We start from the raw sequence: 24,471 nt of genomic DNA on the forward strand, positions 1-24,471 counted from the left end.
AGCAGCCCTGCAGATGTACAGCAGGGGCACACCAGACAGAAACGCCATCATCGCAGCAATCACTCTGGTGGAGTGGGGACTCTGATGACTGCGCAGCGGTCGGTACGCCATCTGATGAGTGATGCTGCCGAAGAGCCACCTTGAAATTTAAGCCTTGGACAAGGCCTTCCCATGGTTCACAGGATTAAAGTTTACAAATAGTTGGAAAGTCTTCCGACACCGCATTGTACGCTTCACATTGAACTTCAGGGCACGAGCAACGTCCAGAGAGTGTGAGGCCCTTTCCGCTAGTGACGAAGGCTTCGGGAAAAAACACCAACGGTGCGACGAGTCAGAATTCCGACAACCTACGGCATGAAAGAGGGGTGCTACACAGCACCACCCTTGACTCGTGGAAAGTTATGTATGGTTACATGCAGCACAGGGCCTGGACCTCACCTACCCTTCTGGCAGAGGTGATTGCACAAGGAAAGACGTTATCCACAATAGGAACTTGAGGGGCCTGATGCCCCTTCAAGGGCATCCGCCATGAGCCACGCCAGAACAAGGTTGACATCCCACACCAGGTTAGGAGCCTTCACCAGCGGTAAAGATCGAAAAAATCAAAATTCCTTGATGAGTCGGTGGGACCAAAGTGAAGATCTTCCTGAAGACCTGGTGAAGACCTGGTGTCTAGCAAGAGATAGCCGCCAGATGTACCTTGATAGAGGCGTGCGTCAGTCTGGCCTTAGCCAAGGATAGCAAGTATGGAAGGATCTGCAGGGCCATGACCCTCAAAGGGGTAATCTTCCAAGACAGGCACCAAAACCCTTCCACGTGTGACTTTAGCACTTCAAAGTCGACTCGACAACGCCCTGGCCTTGGTGAGGACCTCCCTGCAGGCAACACATCCTCCAAACTCTAGGGCTGCAGAAGCCAAGTCCTCAGGTTCAGCGACCCTGGGTGGTGATGACTATCTAGTCATTGCATCGTCAACCAAACCAATTAACACCAAACCATCAAATGTTTTCCATCGAAACACCATTCCATAGAATGGCCATTTCGTTGAATAAAATTCGATGGATCCATCGAAATGTAATGTTAAGATTAGGGGTTAGATTAGGGCTAGGGCTAGCTTAAGGGTTACATAAGGGTTAGGGTTGGGGCTAGCGTTAGCTTAAGGGTTTTGTTAGGGTTGGCGCCCCCCCCCGTCCAATCAACGGATATACATAAAAATTAAGACGTTAAAAGGAGCTGGCCAGTGCCGAAATTTCAGCACTGGACAGCATGTAACATTACAAAAAAATGCACTGAAATGCTAGATTTTACATTTAAAAGTGCATTTCCATTGAAATCAGTCCATTTATATTTTCGATGGACTAGTTTAGATGGAAAGGCATTTTCCCATGTTAAAGAGTGTCGATGCTTTGCCATTTGATGCTTTGTTTTCAATACAATCACTATAAACCGTGATGACGAGTTGCGCCTCCTTCTCTGGAGAGAAGATACGGAACCACTGGCAACTCGACCAGAGGCGATGCGGACAGGCTGAGAAGGTCCAGATACCAAATCTGCCTCTGCCACACAGGGCGATGAGAATCCTCTTGCATGGACACAGTGTGTTGACGACACGTAGCAGGAGTGGAAACTGAGGAAAGCTTACAGGAACAGTCCTTCCCACAGGAAGGAGACTGTCCCCCCCAGGCTCCTCAGCTAGTGGAATCTGTTGGCAAACTTCTGGCACTTGAGTTTGCTGCCGTCGCAAACAGATCGATCTGGGTCCTGACCTATTAGACAAATAGGTGTCCACCTGATCCTGACGAAGCTCCCGCTCGTGACAGGAGTGCAGTTCCCTGCTCAGGGAGTGTGCAATGGTGTTTGACTCCCTCCAGGTGGCGAGAGACGAGGAATTTCCCCAAGTCAGACGGCCCAGCGGCACAAGTACTGCGCTTCTTTGGGTAGCGCTGGAATCGAATGCCCCCTGCTTCCCGATGTAGAACATGGTGGTGGCCTAGAAGATCCTCACCAGCTTGCCTTTCAGAGACAGTAGGAACGACTTGAGGGAACACTGCCCGTAGCTTCAGGATGTTGGTATGAAGATCCTTCTCCTCTGGCAACCACAGGCCTTTGGTGTGCGTTCCTCAGCCTTCCAGGGAGGCGTCTGTGGTGGCAGTCTCCTGGTATGGGGGTTTTGCAATCCCATGCCTTGGGCATTGTAGGAGCGGACGTCCCACCATCCTATCCCCCGACGGAACTCGTTGAGATCTTGTCCATGAAGCTTCGGGACACATGTATCCAGCGGGCGTCCAGGAATTCCTGTTGGGGGGGGTCGCATTTACAAACTGCAGAGCCGGACTAGGTAGATGCAGGACGACAGGCCCAGTAACGACTTGAAGGCCTGCACCGTGGTCATCTTAGTCGACGGCGGCCATTGCCCCTTTCCTTGAACGGCTCCTATGCTCGCCTCCAAGGGCAAAGCCAGGCAAGACACTGTATGGAGTCTGGTGCCTAGGAATAGCGTCTTCTGTGATGGCATTAAGCAGGACTTTGGATCTGGAATTCTTGTCAACTATCCATCAGTAGCCGGACGGTTGTGTGTCTCCAACGGCCAGCTCCCACGAATCAGCCAGTCGTCCAGATAAGGGTATAAGTGTATGCACTGTAGACGTAGATGGGGCACCACTGGTGCCAGGCATGCATTTCATGAACACCCTGGGAGCCGACTCCAAGCTGAAAGGTAGAGCCTTGAATTGGTAGTGCTGTCCCGGCACCACGTAGCATAGAAACCTCTGATGTTTCTTGTGAATGGGGACGTGGAAGTCGGCATCCTCCAGTTTGAACATCAAGAAGTATTTTTTTCCAGATGGCCAAGCATGGGTTGCAACGTCACCATCCTGAATTTGTGGGACTTCAGGTAGTTGCTCAGACGTCTTATGACTAGGATGCGCCTCCAGCCCAATCTTCTTTCTGACCAGAATGTATCTGGAATAGACTCGAGCCCCAGAGCCATTGGGGAACTAGCTCCATTGTTCCTTTTTCGCAGCATGGACCATCTCTTCCAGGAGCTGAGGGCTATGCTGCTCCTGACAGGTAACCGGAGGGATCCACGGACACCTGCATTCAAACGCCAGGGTGTGTCCTTGGGCAAAGGCGTCCAACACCCATCTATCGGTGGTGTTCTTTCTCCGCTGGCTGACAAACCTTGTCAGCTTGCCTTGAACCAGGGTGCACGAGTGCCCCCACCGCACCCTCCCCCATGCCAGTCGGTACAGGCTTGCTTTGCCGCCAGCGTCCTGCCCTGTGGGCGATGGTGATGCTGCCCTTGGCTACCCTAAGCCTGGGAACGGCCTCTCTAGGCTTCCTGTGTTGAGGATCTGGAAGGCAGTCGGAACAATGTGGTGAAACATTTTGAACTTTCCCATGGAGGAGCGAAAAAACGAGCCGTGCTGCTGGAGAGGGTCCAGGGAACCGGGAGTCTGTATCCATTTTGTATGACCTAGGGACTAGTCGACAATGCTCTCCAAAGGGCATGTCCAGCACCTTTGCTTGAACCTAAAAGAAATTCAGGGCTTTCATCCAACCTTGGCGACCCCATGCTGGAGAATCTGTTTGGTCGATGAACACCAGAACATTTCATTTTTCTGGGAATTGAAGCTCTTCATTCAGTGTACAATGATTGACCATAGTTGAAGTTTAAAAAAATGAAACAAACCTGTGACCCCTTTGTGCATCAAAAGGGAACATGAAACAAAGAAAACAAACAATAGGTACACGTTTTTAACATTGCCTTCTAGATCCTTGGTTCCCCCTCATAAGGGCAGGACACCGGCATGCTCTTGGAGTAGTCACACTGTTGGAACACAGCTCATAACCCGTATTGGCTCCCACCGAAGGGCGTGCTAAGTGTAACACTGGGCCTTGTTTGGGCTGAAACAAATACTACATTCTTCAGTAAGATGTTAGTTCGTCAATTGCCTCTCAAACTTCAAACCCAATTTTTTAAATCGGTTTTGAGAGAAATATTCGACATGGCAGCTCACAGACCATACACAAACTAGGTTTGACAGGTCTGGGCCCATTTACAAAATCAGTTCAGGTACCGTTGGAAGGATCACTGAAATGTAGGAGGAACTGCACTTTCTACCAACACTATTTCATTCACTCGTATGAGACTCATGTTCTCTGTCTTCCATCAATAAACGGATAGGCAAATGCAACTACAGGGAAAAGCACATACGTGAAGCTGCATTGTCCAACATCCATGATGTCTCCAGACCCCACACACCCCCAATATCGTGTTCTCACACTTCGCAACCTGGACAATTTTCTGCTCGCTAATATCAATCTACTATTGCAAAGTACTCCAAAAGAGATTGCTCTGTAATCATGTAGTGTTTGAACTAAACGCGATGTCATTTCGATAAAAACAAAGCAGAAGTCTGATCTTCTGCGATTATCATATGGTGTTTCTATGGCAAGCAACATTTTAGAAAGCATACATAAACCGGTCTGCTACTGCAGAGGAATATGGCTTTCATGCCCCGGCCGTAGGGAGGGGCAAATATCCAGTAAAGAACCGCCAGCCTGAGACATGGTAGGCCTGCGCAAAGCAAGTGCTGTTACCAGCCATGTCCACACCCCGTGACAGGGCGTAAAAGCCATTTGCACCCCAGGGTTCATCCAGGGTGAGAATGGCTCTCTTTTTTTATCATATGGTGTTTCTATGGGTTGCAACATTTTAGAATGTATACATACACAGGTGTGCTACTTACTGCAGGTGAATAATGTTTGTGTGTACTCTGGTAGACCTTTACATATTTGATTGTGAGCTCTTAAAAGCTGCCGCTAAACTAAATGAATTTCTTTTAACCAATGTAGTTGGATAAAAGCTCCAAGCAACCCTTGAAGTGGTTGGTTTCCTCGCGGATTCAGAGATTACTTTTGCAGCACTGATTTCTGGGAAACCATTGAGAGGAACAGCAGGAGTGGGTGGTGTGGCTATTGGGGGATACAAGTGCCTAGTCTGCACACAGCAAGCAGCATAAAAAAAAGGTTTTAAAAACAAATTAAGGAACAGAGGCGCTGCAAGATGCACCAAAGTAAAGCAGTATTCTGCGTGCCATCACAAAGCAAAACCCGCAGCTGTCGCACTATCTGCCATCTTTGCAACAAGCACCCAGCACTGGGTCACAGTTTTCAAAAAGATTTCACAGGGTGGCGACCTGCCTTTCACTCGAGGACATGGCCACAGCCCAGAGAAGTGACAGAGCCAGGAATGCTGACTCCAGGGAGGAGACCACAGGCACTCTTAAAGGTCCTGGATAGTTGTAGCAGGTCACACGCAATCATTCCATGACACGACAGACAGAAAAGTAACATCCACGGCCTGCAGGCCAAGCACCACCTTGGGGATTAATACACCCCTTGAGTTTTAAAACACCAGTCCACTCCCACCTCCAGGTAAAGACCCTTAAAGCCTTCGCTTGACCTACCCGAACAGCACTTGCACGTTGTAAGTTGCTGTTTGTACTGTGAATATTGAATGTCATTGCGTGTAGATTTTAAGAAAAGTTTGATTGTGTTGCATGTATGAATTATGAGGCTAGATTCAAGACTAGTATTATATACCACAGTTTGTTAATATATATTGCAAATGTCATGTCTTTCGTCAGAAAAGTGAACTAAAAAAAAGTATTTTTAGCACTCTGTGATAGCCGAGTCATCTGAAGCAATCCCCCAACGGAGACTCCTGGGGAACAGAAAAACAGGCTTTAGCGAGTGACTGCCATGGATGAATATTTATTCATTGGTTACATGTTAGGAGCTTATACAATTAGCAAACTTGTTCCAAAGCGCCCACAGGGCAACAGGGTGGGGTCAGGGGAAGGTAGACAATGAATTACAAAGATAAATAATTGAATAGTACAAACAAATCATGAGAATAACAGCAAGGGGAGATAAACCTACTATGCCTTGTGAGTGTTCAGAACGTGCAAGTGCAGAGGGGACAGAGGGGGGGGGAGGGTGATGTGGTACTCCTGGAGAAGTGCTTGGGGGAGGGCTAAATTATTATTTTTTAAATGGAAAAGGTAATTGCAACCTCCTGTGGGAAGGGTGACCCTAAGCAAGTGCAGATAATAGACAGCGGATGGGATGAGAGTTTGGGGGCAAGGGCCCGATGATACATAAGGCCCCTGCACATCAGTCATACTACTGCATGATTAGCAGGGAAGGGAGGAGGATAAGGAAGAAGTAAAGAGAAAGGTTTTGAGGTGTTTTTGGAACTTAAGGAGGTCCTGCTCAAGACGCAGAGGGAGCCTATTCCACAGAAGGGACCCCGCCGAGTAAGTGATCGACCACCAGCTCTATTTAGCAAACCACTTCACATGCAGGGAGTTGGTGCCAGAGGAACACAGGAGTCTAGAAGGGGCGTATTTGTTCAGGAAGCGTTGAAGAGTAGGGTCCATGGAGGAAGGCCAGACTGAAGGGAAGTAGTAGGGTGCAGGGGACCCAATACGGATAATCTGTTTTGTTGGCATTGAGGCAGAGGTCATTAGCAGTGCACCAGGCCTGGACAGCAGAGAGGCAGTCATGGATGAAGGAAGGTGTGAGGGCGTCAGGAGGTTTGAAGAGTTGTGTGGTGTCAGCGTAGCACTGAAGTTGGGGGGGGGGGGGGGGGGAGGAGGAAATGAGACATGCCAGCAGGAAAAGGTATATGCTAAAAAGCCAGGGTGAAGGAATGGTGCCCTGGGGGATCCCAAAGGTGGAGGAGGTAGTAGGGGAGGAGAAAGGGCCCATAATGATCTTGGAACAGTCAGTTAGGAAGGAGGTAAGCCAGTCCAGTGCCCGCTCCGACATACCAAAAGGTATCATGGAGCCTTTTTATGAGGATTGAGTGGTTCACTGTGTCAAATGCAGAAGAAAGATCGAGGACAGCAGGGGAGTTGGAATCAAGGGATGCAAGCAGTTCTTTACAGGTGTTCAGAAGAGCAGTTTCCATGCCTCTGAATGCTCGGAATCCAGACTGGTGGTCGTGTAGACCGGTTTTGTATGAGCATTGAGTTGGGGTCAGGAAGGGGGGCAACTTCAAGCAGTTTCCCCAGGAAGGGAGTGCTGGAACTGGGGGCGGTAGTTAGCTACGCAGGACGGGTCTGCACTGGGTTTTTAAGGAGGGGGCAAAAGGGTGCTTGAGGGAGGATTGAAAAGAACCTGTAGCAAAGGACTGGTTGCAGAGATCAGTAAAAGCAGATGAGATTTTGTTCTTGATGGTTCTGGAAGAGCAAGGGGCAACCTGTTTGGAAGAGATATTAAGGAAAAGGGTGACAGCGTTTGGGTTGGAAAGACAGCCAGATGGGAGTAAGGCAAATGGATGCTAACTTTGGAAATCTCATTCTACACCACTTCACACTTCTGGTGGGCCAAACATATTGGCATTCAAGTCACTAGCCCATCAGGAAACCCAAATATGTCACTGCACTATCTACATGAAGGGCAAGGTGACCGCTTGCAGGACATGTCCTTTCACAAGACGGAACGATGGGTTAGAAGTGCACGTGCTAGGAACATTCTTGCTCAAGAAGGTTACAGATTGACTGTGCAAAAAGGTCTACACACCTGCACGCCCCGCTTCTTCCCAGCTGACGTGTCGAGCCAAACACCACATGCTTCAGGCAGAGGGGAGGTCACACGGTTACCTTTGGTCTTCATCAGCACAAGCTGAACACACAAGATTCCTCCTACAACAAGAGAAAGAAAAAGGTCAACGCTGTACAGTGGGAATTGCAAGCAGCACAAGTTATATGGCGACTAGAGCATATTTTCATATTCTGGGATAAAAGTATTGTGCCTCCCCAGCCCAACCGGTGTTATAGGGGTGCTTCCAAAGCAACAACTGTAGGGGTTAAGCATAGGTCCTTCTAAAATCAGCATGTGGCAATACCTGAAGCACAGACCTCTGTGCCCCTAGCCCAGCACACACATCCAGAATTCATTGCTGGAGGGCCGGCCCCCAAGAAAACCTGAACACCAAGTGCCATACATACCCAAGGAGCAAGGAACCAGTGAATAACCCTCCCATCAAGACAACAGCACACAGGAACACCCACCTTTAAGCAACACTGTAACCCCAAGAACACATAGAAGAACCGTGCTGAAACCAAAGACATGGGTTAGGCCCTGTGCAGAGTTTCACCATTCCACATTCGTGGGACTGTCGCGAAATTAGACGTGCTGATCCAAGTCACCCATTCAGTTTAAGATTTTTTGTGCATATCATTATTAAATCAATTTTTACCAACAAACAAAAATATATGAAGACAACAGTACATTTGAACCATAACCAATTCCCAGTGTAACATTTTCAGGTATCGTCTAGGTAGATTACAAATGTATCAATTGTGTTACACACACAGCGACATTGTCTATCTAAAGAACCAAATCAATGCTTCTTACAAAAATACTGTAAAGACTAACGCAAGATCCATCTTCTTCAAACAACTCCCTAACAAAGAAACAGACTTGTGATGGTATACATGAATATTCGAAAGATACTAAATAAGGAGCTCTTTAGCAATTATTTAGTTCCACATGGCTCGATTTCCTTATACCAAAGAACAATGAAGTAAAAGCTTCCAAGCGGGAGTCTATTTTATTGGTCTGTGCCAATCAATCCAGCATTTATATGGCACAGGAGTTTCACCTTTGGCATCGGGGCGCTAAAGAATACCATGAGAGAGATTAAGGAGATAGAAGCGAACAGATAGGTCTTAGTTTCTTGGATCTTTTGCAGATCGTGGGAGAGAGCGTTACATATCTTTGGGCCTGCCACAGAGAAAGCTAGTCCGCCACAATGCTCCAGACGATAGTTAAGAACTTTAGCAAGAAAGGAGTGGCATTTTGCAATGATCTACCATGACAGTAAGGGACAAAGTTTTCCTATAGGGCTTAACAGCATCTACCTTGTTGCGCCCAATGCATAATACACAGACTTAAACTGGATCTGGAATGCCACTGACAACCAGTGTAGTTGACATCAGGCCAAAGACACTGGCCTGCCATAGGGAATTCCCTTGGGTAAACGAGCGACCATATTCTGGAGCACCTGCAGCTGGTTTAACAGATATGCAGGCTGGGCTAAGACAGCAGTGCAGTAGTCGAGACTGCCATTCACCGTGGCAGCGACGAGCTCGTCATGCAACTGAATAGGAATATATGATTGAATATTTTTCAATTGTTTCAGTTTTAGAAAACCGGTACTGCAGATAGAACAGACCAAAAATGCAGAAATCTTCACCTCCACGATTAGAATGAGAGAGAGAATGTAGAGAATGAAAGATGACAATTCAGTGTTCCATGGGTTGTAGCTTCAGGTCTGGGGACATAATCCAGATTAAATAATCGTTTTGCAGGGGGGACTTACAGGGGAATGCAGTAAGACGTGGACGAGATTCTGGGGATTGCAGAAAATGATAAGAGTTCTACAAGAGGAAATCGTCACACAGGATGGTCTGTGTTGGAACAAGGTGAGAGGGGCTCCAGCAACATGCACATAGTGCTCCCAAGGGGAAACCCCCCCCCCCTAAGGACCCACACCCTCTCGATTAACCACCCAGTGATTCGCTGTACCCCACCATTCTTGAAGGGTGCACCTTTATTGGGATAAAGGAAAAGAGTTACTAACGTTGCTGTTCTTCATGCTGCTTTCTTGCTCCTCAGGTTACCATTCCCACCTAGTACCTTGGGAATCTGTGTTCCACCCCAATGAAAGGATTCTATTCAGAAGTGGTCGGTGATGCTTTGCTTAAGGGCGGGGAGTAACAAGGCACTATGACTGCAAGGTATTTAAGCATGCAAAAAGACATCACTTGCCCAGCGACAACTAATACGATGTTCAGATGGTGGTGCAAAACACCTAGGGAATATGAGAACAGAGGGTTAAGCAAACAGTTAAAACAAAGTTGTTTAAAACTCTTGTTTTTAGGGCATTTTATTTTTCCACTACCATTTCAGTCTCCATTTATTTTTTGTGATGCAAAAATGTTGCAGCTATTATTCTTCCACATTTGTTTAAATGAAAAAAAGAGAAACATTAGTACTGGTTTGTCAGCAATGAATACCTAGAGCTGGAATCTTGCATAACCAAAAGATCTGCAGATTTGCAGCCAAAAGTAATTGATTTCCTTTTTCAACCTCTGAAGGATATTTTACACAGCCAATGACCTGCACTGCATGACTGATAAAGAGGTAGTCCAGTCACAAATAATATCGGCACAATTTGATCAGCCATATATTTTAGAGCATACATCAATCATTCTTAAAAAAAAAAATGTAAAAAAAGCAGAAGCAAAGATGAAGGTCTCAAGTTACTTCCGGAACCAGAGATGGTTCTGCTCAAGTTTGAGAAAGCAGGAAGGTTGTTCCCGCCGAAGATGGAGATCGGTCTCCAATACTCTCTGCATGACAAAGCGACTGACCCTCAAGTTGGAGGTGGATGAGCTGAGAGCGCGAGAAGGAAGATGGTTAGGAAGAGAGTTGGAGGTCCCAGAAAGCCTTGTGGACGATGCAGAGGGTCTTGAACTTGTTCCTTGATGCCACTAGGAACCAATGGAGATTTCCGAGCTGAGAGATCGGATCCCTGGGCTTGAGGCCAAGGACAAGTCTCAGTCCTGTTGTGGATAAGTTGTAGAGGGCGGAGATTATAGGCAAAAAGATTTAGAAAGGCTGTTGCACTAGTCCAGCCTAGAGAGGACCAGAGCTCTGGAGACATCAAGCTTTTGGGGGAAGTGAGGAAAGGAAGAATACCTGAGGAGGTGCAGCAGATTGACTTCTTAGAGACGCCAGAGATGTGAGGAACCATTACGCTCAGGGGAACCCTCAGCCACAATGACCAAACAAAAACCCCACAAAACTACGGACATTGCCAGCATGCTGCAACCGCAGGACAGAATAAGAGGCCAGACCCTGGGCAAGCTTTAGCCCACTCACCTTCGGCACAATGGGCAACAAAAGGGGACATAAAAGCCCTCTGGCAGATATAAAAACTGAATTCCGTAATTGTATGACAGAAATCTCGTGGAAAGCCTTGGAAACAGAACGGGGGAGATAGAACACAGGATGAGCGAAACGGAAGACCATGGATCATGCAACCCAACTAGCCGACCTACAGAAAAGATGCCAGGCCCTGGAGGAGAAAAATGAAGACATACGGCTCAAACAAGGAAAATCGAAAACAGGGCCTGCAGAACTATTACGTATTAGCGGGGTGCCGCCAACGATCACTGAACAGGCCTTACAAACTTACATGAGAAACCTTTTCCAAACTCTTCGCCCAGACTGACTGCTGCTCCTAGATAGCACCCACAGGCTGATCAGTCGCAGGAATACCCCCACGACGAGCCCGCCAAACAAGTTCTGTCCATTTCTTTGCTACAAAAAAGAAATTAGAACCGTCAGCCGTGGGGGCGTGAGGGGGAGGGAGGGAGAACTTACCATACCTAGGAGCACCAATACAGATCTTCCAGGACCTGGCAGCAGCAACAGTGCAGAGACGTAGAGCCCTCAGACCCCTGACATGGTTCCGCCAGGACCGGAAAATAAGATGCCGCTGCTTATTCCCTGCAACCTTACAATTCACCCAGGAAGGCCAGCTGTTCACAATTATATACCTGGAGGAAGCGGAAGGCATCTTGACATAAGGGCCCTCAACCACCGATGAAAACCTCGCAAACTCAGCCCTGAAAACTCAACTACACTCCGGGGCCAGAGTAACAAAATGGGGGAAAACAAACACACATGCAAAGTCATAAACAACCCACCACAAAGCTGATAACACCACATAAATGGCAAGCAATTCAAAGTATCCCTTTATGCAGACTATGCAATGCTCTCTCACACAAACGCTCCCTACCAGAGGCCCTAATGGAGCTAGACTCATTTAAACAAGCAGCAGGGTTCTCCAGTAACTACGCTGAGGGTGCATATTACTCCAAACCCCAAAATTCTCTATGCCACAAACGTTCCCCGCCTATTCAGTGACCTGGAGAAAGATCTCAGCAGATGACAGGACAATAGATCTTGCTTATGGGAAGAATCACGGCATGCAAAATGAACCTGCCACCTAGTTTTATATGCCTGTGCTCCTCCCTCACCGGTAGAGGTCCTGGCAAAATCCCTCTTACAGCTACAAAAACAGACCTTCCAATTTATATAGAAGAAAGGAAAGGCCAGAATACAACGAAGGTGATGACAGGAGCACCAAATTTCCGTAACTACACACCCCGAAATGGGCCATCAGTTAACAATCCAAATGTCCGTCCGCCAATGAACTCCCTACTTTATGTCTCAGGAGCAGCTCTTAGACACTGCCCCTCCATTCTCTTCTCAACCGAAACGTCTTTGAAAATCTGGGAGGAGGCATTGCGAAAGGTTATCCCCAGAGACCTGGCCCAAGCTCACTAGTCTTTTGAAACCCAGACTTCACCCTGTGCCGAGTAGCGGCAAATTTTAAAAACAGTCTGGGGGTGGTGGTGTGGGGGGGGGGTTTGCAGACAATTGTGCAACTATTTGAGAATGATACCCCCTTCATTTTTGAGGGATGTAAAACCGAATTTGCCTTAAGAATCAGACAAGTTCACCTAGGCTCAGATCCGCTACTGGATTACACAAACATCGATTAAAGGGTGAGCCACCAGAACACCTCACTCCATAGAACTGGCGATGCAAGAGAGCCCAACACAAGGCCTCATCACAAAACTATACAAACTACTGCAGGATGACATGCTGCGCACATACATGGCACAATGGGAAAAAGACTTGGGCCACCCTATAGAAGGCCAAACCAGGACTTCTATCTGGCTTAGAAATAGCTCAGCATCCAGATGTGTCACCAACAAAGAATGAGCTCTCAAACTACTCTACCACTGGTACTCTTACCCGCCCGCCCCCCAACGAAAGCCTATATCACTTCAAAAGGCCCTAGATCCCAAATGCTGGAGGCTCTGTGGGGCACATCTATCCATCTGTGTTCTTGTATTGTGCCACTAACCCAAAGGCCTCAGGGCCACATGTGGTATTGCCCAATTATGCGATCGTTTTGGAAAGAAGTGCTCCAAGCATAGAGGACATCATACACTGCAAGCTACCATTGGCCCTGGAGTATTTCCTGCGGGAGCCCACGAGCAGAACAGCACCCAAAGAAGGGGTGAACAACAAATTACATAACAAACCACTCCTGGCGGCGAAGATCACAATCGGCTGGAAATGGAAGAGATGCAAAGGGCTACTGCCAACGCTCTGGTGGACGAAAATCTGGGACATTCTGGCAGCCGAGAAGGTCACAGCTGCGAAAGAGGGAACGCTCCACCACTTCAGACTGTTGGGCTTCCATCCTGGAATAGAACCGTGAATTCCCAGCTCTTACCACCCAACCACGGCAGGCAAAACTGTTCCTACGCCCGTAATAGACCTACAATTTGCCCCTCATACACGCCCCCCCCAACAGGACCATAAACGGGGTGGATGACAGAAACAATGCACCCGGACAACTTGGTGAGGGGTTGAGGGTACAGGAAGCAGGCAAGGGGTTAATTATTTGTGTTTTAACACTATCATCACTGTGTCTGAAAATGATGTACCCGATCAAGAGACATAAGGGGACTCAGTTCTGCCACACTGGAGATGGAGGTGTTCCTTAATATGCACCTAAAGTACATGCCTAAAAGGTTGCATTTTGGCATAGACGGTAGGGAGGCCAGAACAAAACTGGCTGTACTTTTACACAATGAGACCGTTGGAAGAGAACAAGCAAAAACTGCAGGTATTTTCGGGATGCCTCGTTACAGCAAGGAGTTTACCAAAAGACTTAGTGGGTGGCCAAGCCAATCTTCCCGCAGATGGATTTTGAATTTGTGAAATATCTGACATTCAATGCGCTGGCCATGCAAATGCATGTAATTGATCCAGACTTTTTTTTTCTTGGCCAAGTCTATACCACAGAACATTGCAAAAGATGTTTGCCCTCCCAAACTTGTTGAAAGGTTGACTTCAACATTCAAATGATGTGGGGCTCTCTTCACAATGTTTAAGAGCCAGTTAGAAGCTTTTGCACAGTGTTTGGAAACTGTTTTCATTGTACAATAAATGGAATAGTAGGTCAATTGAAATGTAATTGTTAAATCATTTATTTGTAATTACTTTTTGTAAAGTAATGTTACTAGATAAGCCTTTAACATTTAAATTTTTCTTTGAGTATTGCATTAATTGCCACCAAAATAATGGATTTAAATTACAATAAATGTCAGTCTGATTATTTCAAGTATTTTATTTACTTATATAGCGTACCAAACCCATAGGCATCGAGGCAGGGCGCCGTTACAAAAAACCCCTCGTTCCAGCATTGCCTATAAAGCTGCTATTCTGAAAACTAAAAGTGACATTCAACAATAGAATTCTAAATGCCAAGTCCAGTACCAAAGAGCTCTTTACAATCTTTAAAGTATTGGAGTCACCCATCTCCCTACCGTATTCGTGCAATAAAGATGCCCTTTGGTGTACCAACATCCAAAAGGCCCTTTTAGATAATAAAAAAAAAAAACAAATCGCATTACTACAAGCAAAGATTGAAGTTAAAAAACGTAGCTTTGCCTCCAGTGCCACTTAAATCGAACCCCAGTCTTGTCCCCCAAATCTTGTAGCTTATTCGAATTCTCCCCAGTCACTACTAAAGAGGTAGAAGCTATAAATGCTAGCCTTAAACAGTCTAGATTCCAAGGTGACATCTGCCCGGTCACCATCATAAAAGAGGCGGCCAATGAATTTTCTCCATTTATCACATCTTTCATCAATACTTCTTTTGCCTTGTGTTCTGTACCAGAAAAGTCTCAAAGATGCCTGCGTCATACCCCTCATCAAAAAACCTAACCTCGACCCCAGCATACCAGCCAACTACCGACCGAGAACCGGTCAATTTCTCTTGAAAACATTGGAGAACGCAGCTTACATCCAAATACAAAATCTCGAAGCCAACAATCTTCTGGGCCTCCGGCAATCTGGATTTAGACCTAAATATGGCACAGACAGCGTTCCCGAACTTACAAATCCAGATGGATGAAGCTAAAGATAATGGAAATCCTGCCTTACTCCTTTTACTTGACCTCTCTCCAGCTTTTGATTTAGTTGATCATAGCATCCTAACTACCCACCTGACCACAGCAGCTTCTTTTCCCCCGAAAGCCGCTGCTTGGATCCAATCCTTCCGCTCATACATACAAGGTTCTTTTCCCCCACAGCTTCAGCAGCTCCCTCTCCAATCACATGTGGAGTCCCGCAGGGCTCTTGCGTCTCCCCAACTTTGTACAGCATCTTTACTAAGTTGCTGTTCGATCACTTAGATGACCTGGGCATCCCCTATACAAATTACGCGGTTGATACACAAATACTCACTCGGGATCGTATAACAAAAATTCCACATTCCTAGACGAAATATACCACAAAATCCAAGCCTGAATGGCCTTTGTCTGAAGAATGACAGTTCATGCAGTATGGCAAAAAGCTCTCGAGCTTGATTTAGAGTGATCAATTCTATCGTAGTTTTACTTTGCAAATGGCTAGTTTGAATGATTTGGATAGGTAGGTGAATAAGGCTTTTTCTGGAATCGAGGGGAGTGGATACGTGACCCATGTGAGGAGTCGCGTCCTGGAGGAGCTCCTGCGATCCGAAAAATGATCCTTGATGACGCTCGGAAGTCCTGAAAATGTGCATGCCCGCTTTTGAAGGCGGTGCACACGTTTGGTGAACTCTTGGGCCCGGGAGATCCATGGGGCCGGAGTTGTGATTACTGCTGTGGCCGCAAGAAAGGCGAAACAAAATAGTGGTCGGAAGGTGGGAACAAAGGATCCAGCCGGCGGCCCAAGGACGGCAGAGAAAATGCAACGGTCAGACACAACAGCCAGCTGATGCGCGTGGAGGACCTTGTATTGCAGGCACGAGTGCTAGTGAGCCAGCGTTCGCGGACATCGGGGAGCGGAGCCGAGACACAGCAGGATTGACCGCGAAGTACACTGCCCTTGGGACTCCAATGCAGCTGTCCATGAAAGGATGTGAGGCGGCGGGGGCAAACATACGCAGCGAGGAAGGACCCACTCTAGCGCTGACATAGCACAGCAGCACTGTATAAAGCCGCCAGCGGCAGTGCAGTGCACTCATACATGGACACATGAAGGGGAGAGGGGTGCCGGGTGCCCCGTGGAGTACATACTGGGATGCCCGCGGGGGAACAGCGGTGTCTCCCCAACCAGCCCTGCAGGGAAAACCACGGAGGGCCAAGCCGCCGGGGTGCTCCTGAGGGGGAGGGGCACTGGTGAGGCCGTGGTGGCATGCGAGGGGAGCGGCTGGCCATGAAAGGTTGTGAGGCGGCGCGAACACCTATATGCAGCGGGGGAGGACTCGCTCTCTAGCGCTTGCATAGCACAGCAGCGCTGAATAAAGCCGCCGGCGGCAGGGCTGCGCACTGGTAAATGGACACGTGAAGGGGAAAGGGTTGCCCAATGGAGTGCATATTGGGATGCCTGCGGGGTAACAGTGGCGTCCCCAACCAGCCCTGCAGGGGAAACCACGGAGGACCCAGCCATCGGGGTGCTCCCGAGGTGGAGAGGCAATAGTGTGGCTGTGGTGGCAGGTGAGCGGAGCACGGCACTAGCTGCCAGAATGCGCACGCCTCGATTCCGGCTCGCCACCAAGCCCATGAATATACACACATGCTCTGCTTCCAGGAGTGGTCTAGGGTGGATATTTTGTTGTGCTGCATACCTGCTGCGAGCACGGATCTCCAAGAAGGGCACAAACGATTCTGGAGGACACACATGAGAGGAGGGACTGCCACGGGGGAGGCTCGGTGGGCCCTGCCAAAGCTGCCCTATAGGGCAGTCCCAAGCAGACAAACAAGGAGCAAACTAATATTGGTGGACGGCATATAAGGGACGGTCACATAGGTGCAGTGACCGCTCCCACCGTGACGGACAGCCCCGGCGAAGATAGTGAGGGCTGCAGAGTGAGGAAGGTGACGGCAGCCAGCAGAGCCACCCTGTGCACACATGAGGCGCTGAGGGCATAACCCAGGGCACAACTTAAAGCGGGGGACCCGCCGGAGCTTTCCCTCGCAAGTAACACCTCCTGCTGAGGGCAGCCAGGGCTGCAACAACACCCAAATGGGTATACGGGCCCCGGGGGCGCAGACAGTGACCTGAGATATCGGCTGTCGTGGCACAAGCACAATAGAAAGCGACAACGCTCAAGTCCATGGGAGGACACAACCCACTCAGGGCGCAAACTAACAGGGCACAGGGACCCCCACTGCGCCCCCCCCCCGTGGGCTACTGCCGAATACGAGATGACCCTGAGGTGCTGAAGGCCACAACCAGGGTGCCCACGGAGAAACACACGACAATATCAAGATGGCCACCAAACAGGCTAAATCAAAGGGCAAATGACCCACACTGGAAGAATACGCCAGAACGCCGCTCACGGCGGAAGGAGCCAGGAGCAAGGAGATGACCCACACCACGGGTCCTGATGCCACGAGCAAAGACCAGCAAATCCTGGGGGCAATAGCAGACCTGAAACTGGAGTGGGAAACAAAACTGGAATCGGCCATGGTTGAATTGAAGGCGGCACTAGAACTTAAAGTGGGTGCGCGCAGGAAGAGGTGAACCTCCTCAGAGAAGATGTCAGAACACTAGCAGAACGCACAGGCGAATTGGAAAAGGAAGTAGCCCCGAACACAGCTGCAAGTGCGTCCCACAAAGCAGAGATCCACATCCACGAACAGCGCGTGAGCAACTTAGAAAACAGAGCGGAGGGACGGGGCCGGAGGAACAACGTCTGCATTGTGGGTCTGCAGGAAGGAGCAGAGGGACCAAACCCCATGAATACAAGGATTCGCTGTGGAACAGGCACACCCCTCACCACCCCCCCCCCCAGAGGCCAATAATAGCCAAGATCCTGAACTATCAGGACAGGGAGAAAATCCTGGAGCACTTCGGGAAAGGTAGTACAATACAGAGGGCATCTGCAAATATAACGGCATACCCACTCTGACAAAGACCATGCATGGACTATGGCTCGGTGAAAAGAAGGAAGCAGGCTACAAATACATGGATATACCCGGCAAAACTGAAGGTGTACCACAAAAATAGGGCACTGTTCTTTGACACCCCCCAGAGGACGCGTCGGAGTGGCTAGATGCACAGAGCTGTCCGCCGGAATCGGGTATCCAGAAGCAAGACGACGCAGATAAGTAGAATGAAGCCTGCGGCGCTAATGGTGCAGACAGACACGGACTTGAATACAAGATAGGGCTATGGGTGCTGTGATAGGTGCAATAAAGGCCACATGAATATGATCCTCGGGGCACAGGAACAGTGCTAGACATAGGAGCCTAAGGGAACCTTTTCTCACACCCCCGTAAATAGACTAGGACTAGGTCAGTGACCGGAGACACCCTGCTGGGAACCTGATCTCGGCATTCTGAGCGAGGACCAAATGCGGGGGAGCCTGAGATCCATGGATGGAGCTGGGCGCCAGTTGGGGACGGGCAGGGAGGAGTGAGGGACGGGAAGGGGTGTGCATGTAGTCGGGGGGGGGGGGGGGAAGGGGCGTAGGGTTAGTGGGGGAATTATTGTATTTGGGAGGGGCCACGAGCCCATATTCATGCCAAACGAGACAGGAGGGAGGAACTCAGAGGGAGGGACAGGGGACAAATCGCGCATGGAGATGGGTAGCCTTAGAATTGTCACCTGGAACGTGAGAGGCCTAAACAGTTACCTGAAGAGGAATAAGGTTATGATGTACCTGGGAAGGTTGAAAGTGGCCATAGCGCTGCTACAGGAAACCCACCTCACTAGAGAGAAACTGGAGGTGGTTAGGAAAAAGTGGAAAGGGACCACCATAGGAGCGACATACTCTGCTTACGCTAGGGGGGTGGTTACATGGGTAGCACCTCATGTGCCATTCCAGATTCTGCAGGCCACAACAGAACCAGACGAGAGGATGGTATTGATGCGGGGGTTTCTGGAAAATAGAGAAGTGAGCATTATAAATACCTATGCCCCCAACCAGGACACAGCGGCTTACTTCAGGGCCCTGTACGATAAAATTAGCCCCCATCTGGGTGGCCCGATTATACGGGGAGGGGACTTTAACTGCACGTTATACCCTAGAATGGATAGGTCAGATGTCAAGCTCACCCCCGCCTCGAAAGCGCTACAGGCCCTGTTGAGAGATTTTGGACTAGAGGGTATCTGGAGACTGCAACACCCGAAGGATAGGCATTACTCACATTATGCTGCCGCGCATGGCCTGTGCACGAGATTGGATAACATTTTTGTCACTTTGGAATTGGTAGGGGAAATGATAGGCTCAGAATACAAGGAAAGAGTACTATCGGACCACTCCCCCCTTGGTCTTCGAGTGGAGATACCAGCCTCCCAGAGCTGGAATCCCGACATGGAGGCTTAGAGCCGAATCCCTGCAGCACTCGGTATTCCGAGAGGACTTAAAGGAAGAGATTGAGTACTTTGACATTAATACAGGGAGTGTGCTGTCAGAGGGAAACTTATGGGAGGCGTTTAAAGTGGTGGTAAGAGGGGCGGCCATCTCCAAATCCAGAGGGCTCCAAGGAGGCATAGAGCGAGAGCTACAGGAGACAGAAGAAACTGGAAGAAATGATGCAGAATGAGGGCACCTCACAGGAGGACGCTGAACAGGTGAATTTATTATAACAAACTAGTAGGGAGCACTGGGAAAGTCTATGTAAATTGAATTTTAAAAAATATATTGAAAGGCAACACGCAGGGGGAGATGAACCAGGAAAGTTGCTAGCATGGCTATATAAAAACGAGACACCCAGGCCAGTTGTCAGGGAGATAAGGGGAGAGGAAGGTCAGATCTGGGACACCCAAGAGGGAGTGACCGAGGGGTTCCTTATTTTCTACAAATGCCTGTATGAGGACCCGGGGGAGGAGACGGGAGATTCAGGAAACACTCGAAGATATAGGATTACCCAAATTGAACGATGAGGAACGGGAGAACCTGGACGCCCCAATTACAATAGAGGAATTCGAGACGGTGGTTCTACACCTGGCCACATGCAAAGCCCCGGGGTCGGACGGGCTCCCTAGTGAGTTCTATAAAACTCAAGCAGGAAGTACTCCTCCGTCGTCCCCTTCGTCCCACCTCACCCCCCCACCCCCCGCTGCTGGCCATGCTCAACGAAGCGTTCGAGAAAGGAAGGCTGCCGGAGTCTGAGAGGCGGTGATCATACCGCTACTAAAAACAGGCAAGCCAAGCACAGATTGCAGGTCATATAGACCCCTATCCGTGCTGAATCAAGACAGTAAAATTCTAACTGCAGTGCTGGCAAACGGACTCAAAAGGGTAATTGGTAAACTTATACACCCCGATCAAACAGGCTATGTTCCGGGCAGGAATATAACGGACAACCACAGGAGACTGCACCACATTATAGAACAGAGAAAGATCCAGGCGAGATGGCTGTAGTCTCGCTGGATGCAATAAAAACCTTTGATTCTGTGAGGTGGCAGTGTTTGTTGACGGCCCTAAAAGAATACGGAATGGGACCAGGGTACCTGAGGTGGGTTAAGATTATATACAGCTCCCCAAAGGCCAGGGGCAAAACGGGTGAGATAATCTCAAATAAATGGCAGCTTGGCAGGGGCACTAGACAGGGCTGCCCCTGGTCGCCCATGCTTTACATTCTGGCATTAGAACCACTAGCGATCTGTCTTAGTCAACAGTACGGGGAGATAGGAATCCATACGAAGGTGGGACCGCACCTGATATTGTATGCTGATGACGCATTGCTGTACTTGCGCTTCCCAGAGGAAAACTTACAGTATGTCCTGGAAGTGATGGACCGCTATGCGACACTCAGGTATAACAGTAAATCCCAAGAAGTCAAGCATGTTCCCCCTGGGGAGGTACAAAGGGGCCCCGCATAGGAGCCTACCTGTTCTGCTGATACCCTGGCAGACCAAGAAATTTCGATACCTGGGGATTAACATAACTCACATGGCTGCGAACGAACATAAAACAACACGGAAAGGGCGGTGGAGGGAATCAGGAATAGTATGGGATTCCGGGCAAAGCTTCCCCTGGCCATGTTGGGAAGGGCAGCCTTGATCAAGATGGTGGTTCTGCCCAGGCTATTACATTTTTACGAACATCCCATACATGCTCCCCAAACATTTTTTCACGAAGCTTATGCAGGGGCTTCCTGTGGCATAATTCCAGGAACAGGGTGGCCCTTTGGAAGTTGCAGAACCCATGTGACATGGGGGGCATAAACCTACCGAATTTCAAGTTATTAGTTATACTACCTGGCGGGACTGCTCCAGTATGTGGTAAGGTTGGCTGTCTGACGATGAGACGGCCGAAGCTAGACAGTTGAGCAAGGATTCCGCCCCATTCTTTCTGAGAGAGTTGGTGTGGCTGCCTCAATCGGAGATGCAAGGTAGTGAGAGATTGCTGGAACTGGGCCGGAAAATGTGGTGCAGGGCGTGGCAACTAGCGGGGAATCCTACCCCAAGCTCCCCGCAGGTGGCGCTATGAGGCGAGGACACGCAAATGATAAAAGCGATCCATGGATACTGGGAACCAATGGGCCTGGCAACCCTCAGGGACATATGGCAAGAGGGGGACGTACTGGACTTCCAGAAGATAATGCAGGACACCAGGGTACACAGTGGACAACATATTACATACACCAGAATTATCAAGCGACTGCGAGAAAGGTGGCCCAGGGTAGGGCTAGCGGAACAACCCTATACAGTCATGGAGACTATGTACAACATCTCGGAGGGCAGGCACGAAATATCCCGAATTTACGAATCATTGATGACCAGGGTGGGCAAGCAGTTGCTCCAACTGAGACGGGACTGGGAGGAGGAGGCGGGAGAACCCTTGCTAGATGGACAATGGGAGAGGGCCCAGAGGTGGTATAAGGTGTCCCGGAATGCGAGGCTACAGCAGATCGTTATACGTCACTCACAGGACATACATGACCCCCAGTAGATTTGCCAGGTGTGGAAGGTGTGGAAGCCCAGCGATACAGAAGTGCCCAAGTTGTGGGGAGGTGGATGCCGGGATGATACACATGTTCTGGGCATGCCCGGAAGTGGGCAGATTCTGGATGGAGGTCAAACAACATCTGTCCCAGAAGAGGGTTCAGTTGGAGGTGGAGTCAGTATGGGCATGCATGCTGGGAGGCTTTGTCAGACCACGCAACCTGAAGCACATCTGTAAGATGAAAGACGTACCTTACATCTTGGAAGAACTGAGAATTGCAATGGGCTGGAAAGCAGCCCATAGACCCAGGACAGAGGTGTGGTGGGCCGACCTCCTGAAAATGGGCAGAGGCGGAGCCGGCGGCATGGTGGGAAGTAGTCACCAGGGGTGGGGGAGGAGGTGGGACCCTTGATAGAGACCCTTGATAGAGTGGAGACGACTTGTGACAACGATGGTGGGACTCCATCAGGCTGAACTTAGCCAAGATGACACGCTTGAGAACAAAGAGGGGGATGAACCCTGAGGAACGAATTCTGAGGTATTGAAGTAAGGGCTTGAATTAAGGGGGTGGGAGGGGGGAGTACTGTGATGCCAACATGTGGAAATAGTTATGTGAAGCATGTGTTGGTAAAGTTGGTGTGTTAATAAAAAGTTTTTTTTTTAAAAAAGGCTTGGTTGGAATCTGATGGATTCCTTTCTCCAGGATGTTTCGGCAGCCCACTTAGTGGAGGGTAGGGTTTTCCGGTGTTACATAAACCAAGAATTTAGAATAGCTAGGGGGGTTGCTTTCAGCTAGAGGGACAATTTCAATGGCTTGGAGGAGAGTGATTGTAGAGGCTGATCAAGTCTGTAGGGTCATGGGAAAGGGGTTCGGGAGTGGCAAGGGGCTCCAATAGAGGATAGTGGCATGGGTGATGTTACACATCTTCCTAGTTAGAGCGACTGGGTGGGATAGAGTTTGTATCAGGGTTTGTGCACAGGGATGGCAAAGCAGATAACATTATGGTCTGACCAAGGACATGGAAGGGTGTTTAGCATCTTGATATTGCTGTTGCACTCAGCCAGGCGTGCATGCTCGAGGATACATTGACTGAAGTCCAGGGTGCTTAGGGACTTTGCAGACCTCATGCACTATCCCAGGCAGAGTCATTAAAGCCAAGGTTGAAGTCACCAAGGATAGCAGTTCTAAATGAAGGTTTGGTTTCTGAAGACAGGAGGGATACTAGGTCTTCCTCAAAGCAAGGAGCAAGTTGCAGCGGTCTGTATATATGGTGTAGGTTCAGTGTAGCTGTGTGGGAGAGGGTTAGTTTAATGAATAGCAATTCCCCCGATCAGATGGCTGGGTTTCTTATTTCGTGAATTGCTAGTGTTTACTTTTCAATTAATGCTAGTCCGCCCCCTTTAGAGGTTTGTCTTTCCTGTAGATCGTATTTTAAGGGATTGCCAGTGAGTGCGGGTCCCGCCGTAGGGTGACGCCAAGTGTCTGATGGCTAGAATATCCAGGTGGTTCGATGAGATCGTGGATATCTAGTTGTGTGCTGGTAGTGATCTATTGTTAATTAGTGCTCCTTTGAGTTCTGCTGGACGGGGGAAGATGCATCAGTTGGGCATTCAGTGATTGACAGTAGGAGTATGTTGGCTGGTGTATGCGGGCTTAGACGGGGAGGTCTTAAGGCTTGGGTGGGCCATTATGTTGATGGGGTCTCGGGCTGTAGCAGTGCATAAGTGTGGGAGACTATGTTAATGCTGACATGGGGTTGGGGGCGCCTAGTACATTAGTGGCAACAGCAGGCAATACAGTGCATGAGACAGTGAACCAAATTAGCAGTGGGTAGGGTAGCCCCTAAAATAGTTATCAGGCAATACAGGGGTAACCAAATTAGCAGTGGGCAGGGTATGCGAGTATGTGACTCAAATCAAATGTAGACGAGACTGCCAAGCTTAGAATCGACAGTTACAAGGAGCAACCTTTGGCTCCTCAGGCCAACTAATGTAACACTACAAACTACCTCCTTGTTCGCTATTGGTAGCTCCTGGTGACCGGTTACTGCTGGATATCCAGGCACCGCTTGCAATTCCTGCTTATCCAACCATTCTTTTGAGCTCAGTTCATAATGAACTCAATAGTTGAAGAATCCAAGCAGAAAATTGGAGCAGCAGACATGCAAAAACTCAATGTCTCCAGAGCTCTGGCCCACTCCAGACTGGACAACTGCAACAGCCTCTTCCTCAATCTGCCCAAATCCTCCCCTCGCCCCATTCAACTAATCCAGAATAGGACAGCAAGACTTCTCCTTGGCCTCAAGCACAGGCACCGCATCCCTCAAGCCCAGAAATATCTTCACTGGCTCATGGTGGTCACGAGGATCAAGTTGAAGCCCTCTGCATCATCCACAAGGATTTCTGGGGCCAGA

At 49.0% G+C, this 24,471-nt stretch overlaps 1 protein-coding gene across 1 annotated transcript in view; it reads right to left on the minus strand.

Annotated features, from left to right (window-relative positions):
• Positions 1–24,471, minus strand: part of AUNIP (aurora kinase A and ninein interacting protein) — a 167,687-nt gene that overhangs the window by 109,270 nt on the left and 33,946 nt on the right. The window contains exon 2 of the mRNA XM_069622747.1: positions 7,594–7,715. Coding sequence (XP_069478848.1) covers positions 7,594–7,686 — 93 coding nt within the window. The 5' untranslated portion in view covers positions 7,687–7,715. The remainder of the gene's footprint in view (positions 1–7,593; positions 7,716–24,471) is intronic.

The sequence above is a fragment of the Ambystoma mexicanum genome, chromosome 11 (genome assembly GCF_040938575.1).
Source record: "Ambystoma mexicanum isolate Mex_15411 chromosome 11, UKY_AmexF1_1, whole genome shotgun sequence".
Lineage (NCBI taxonomy): Eukaryota > Metazoa > Chordata > Amphibia > Caudata > Ambystomatidae > Ambystoma > Ambystoma mexicanum.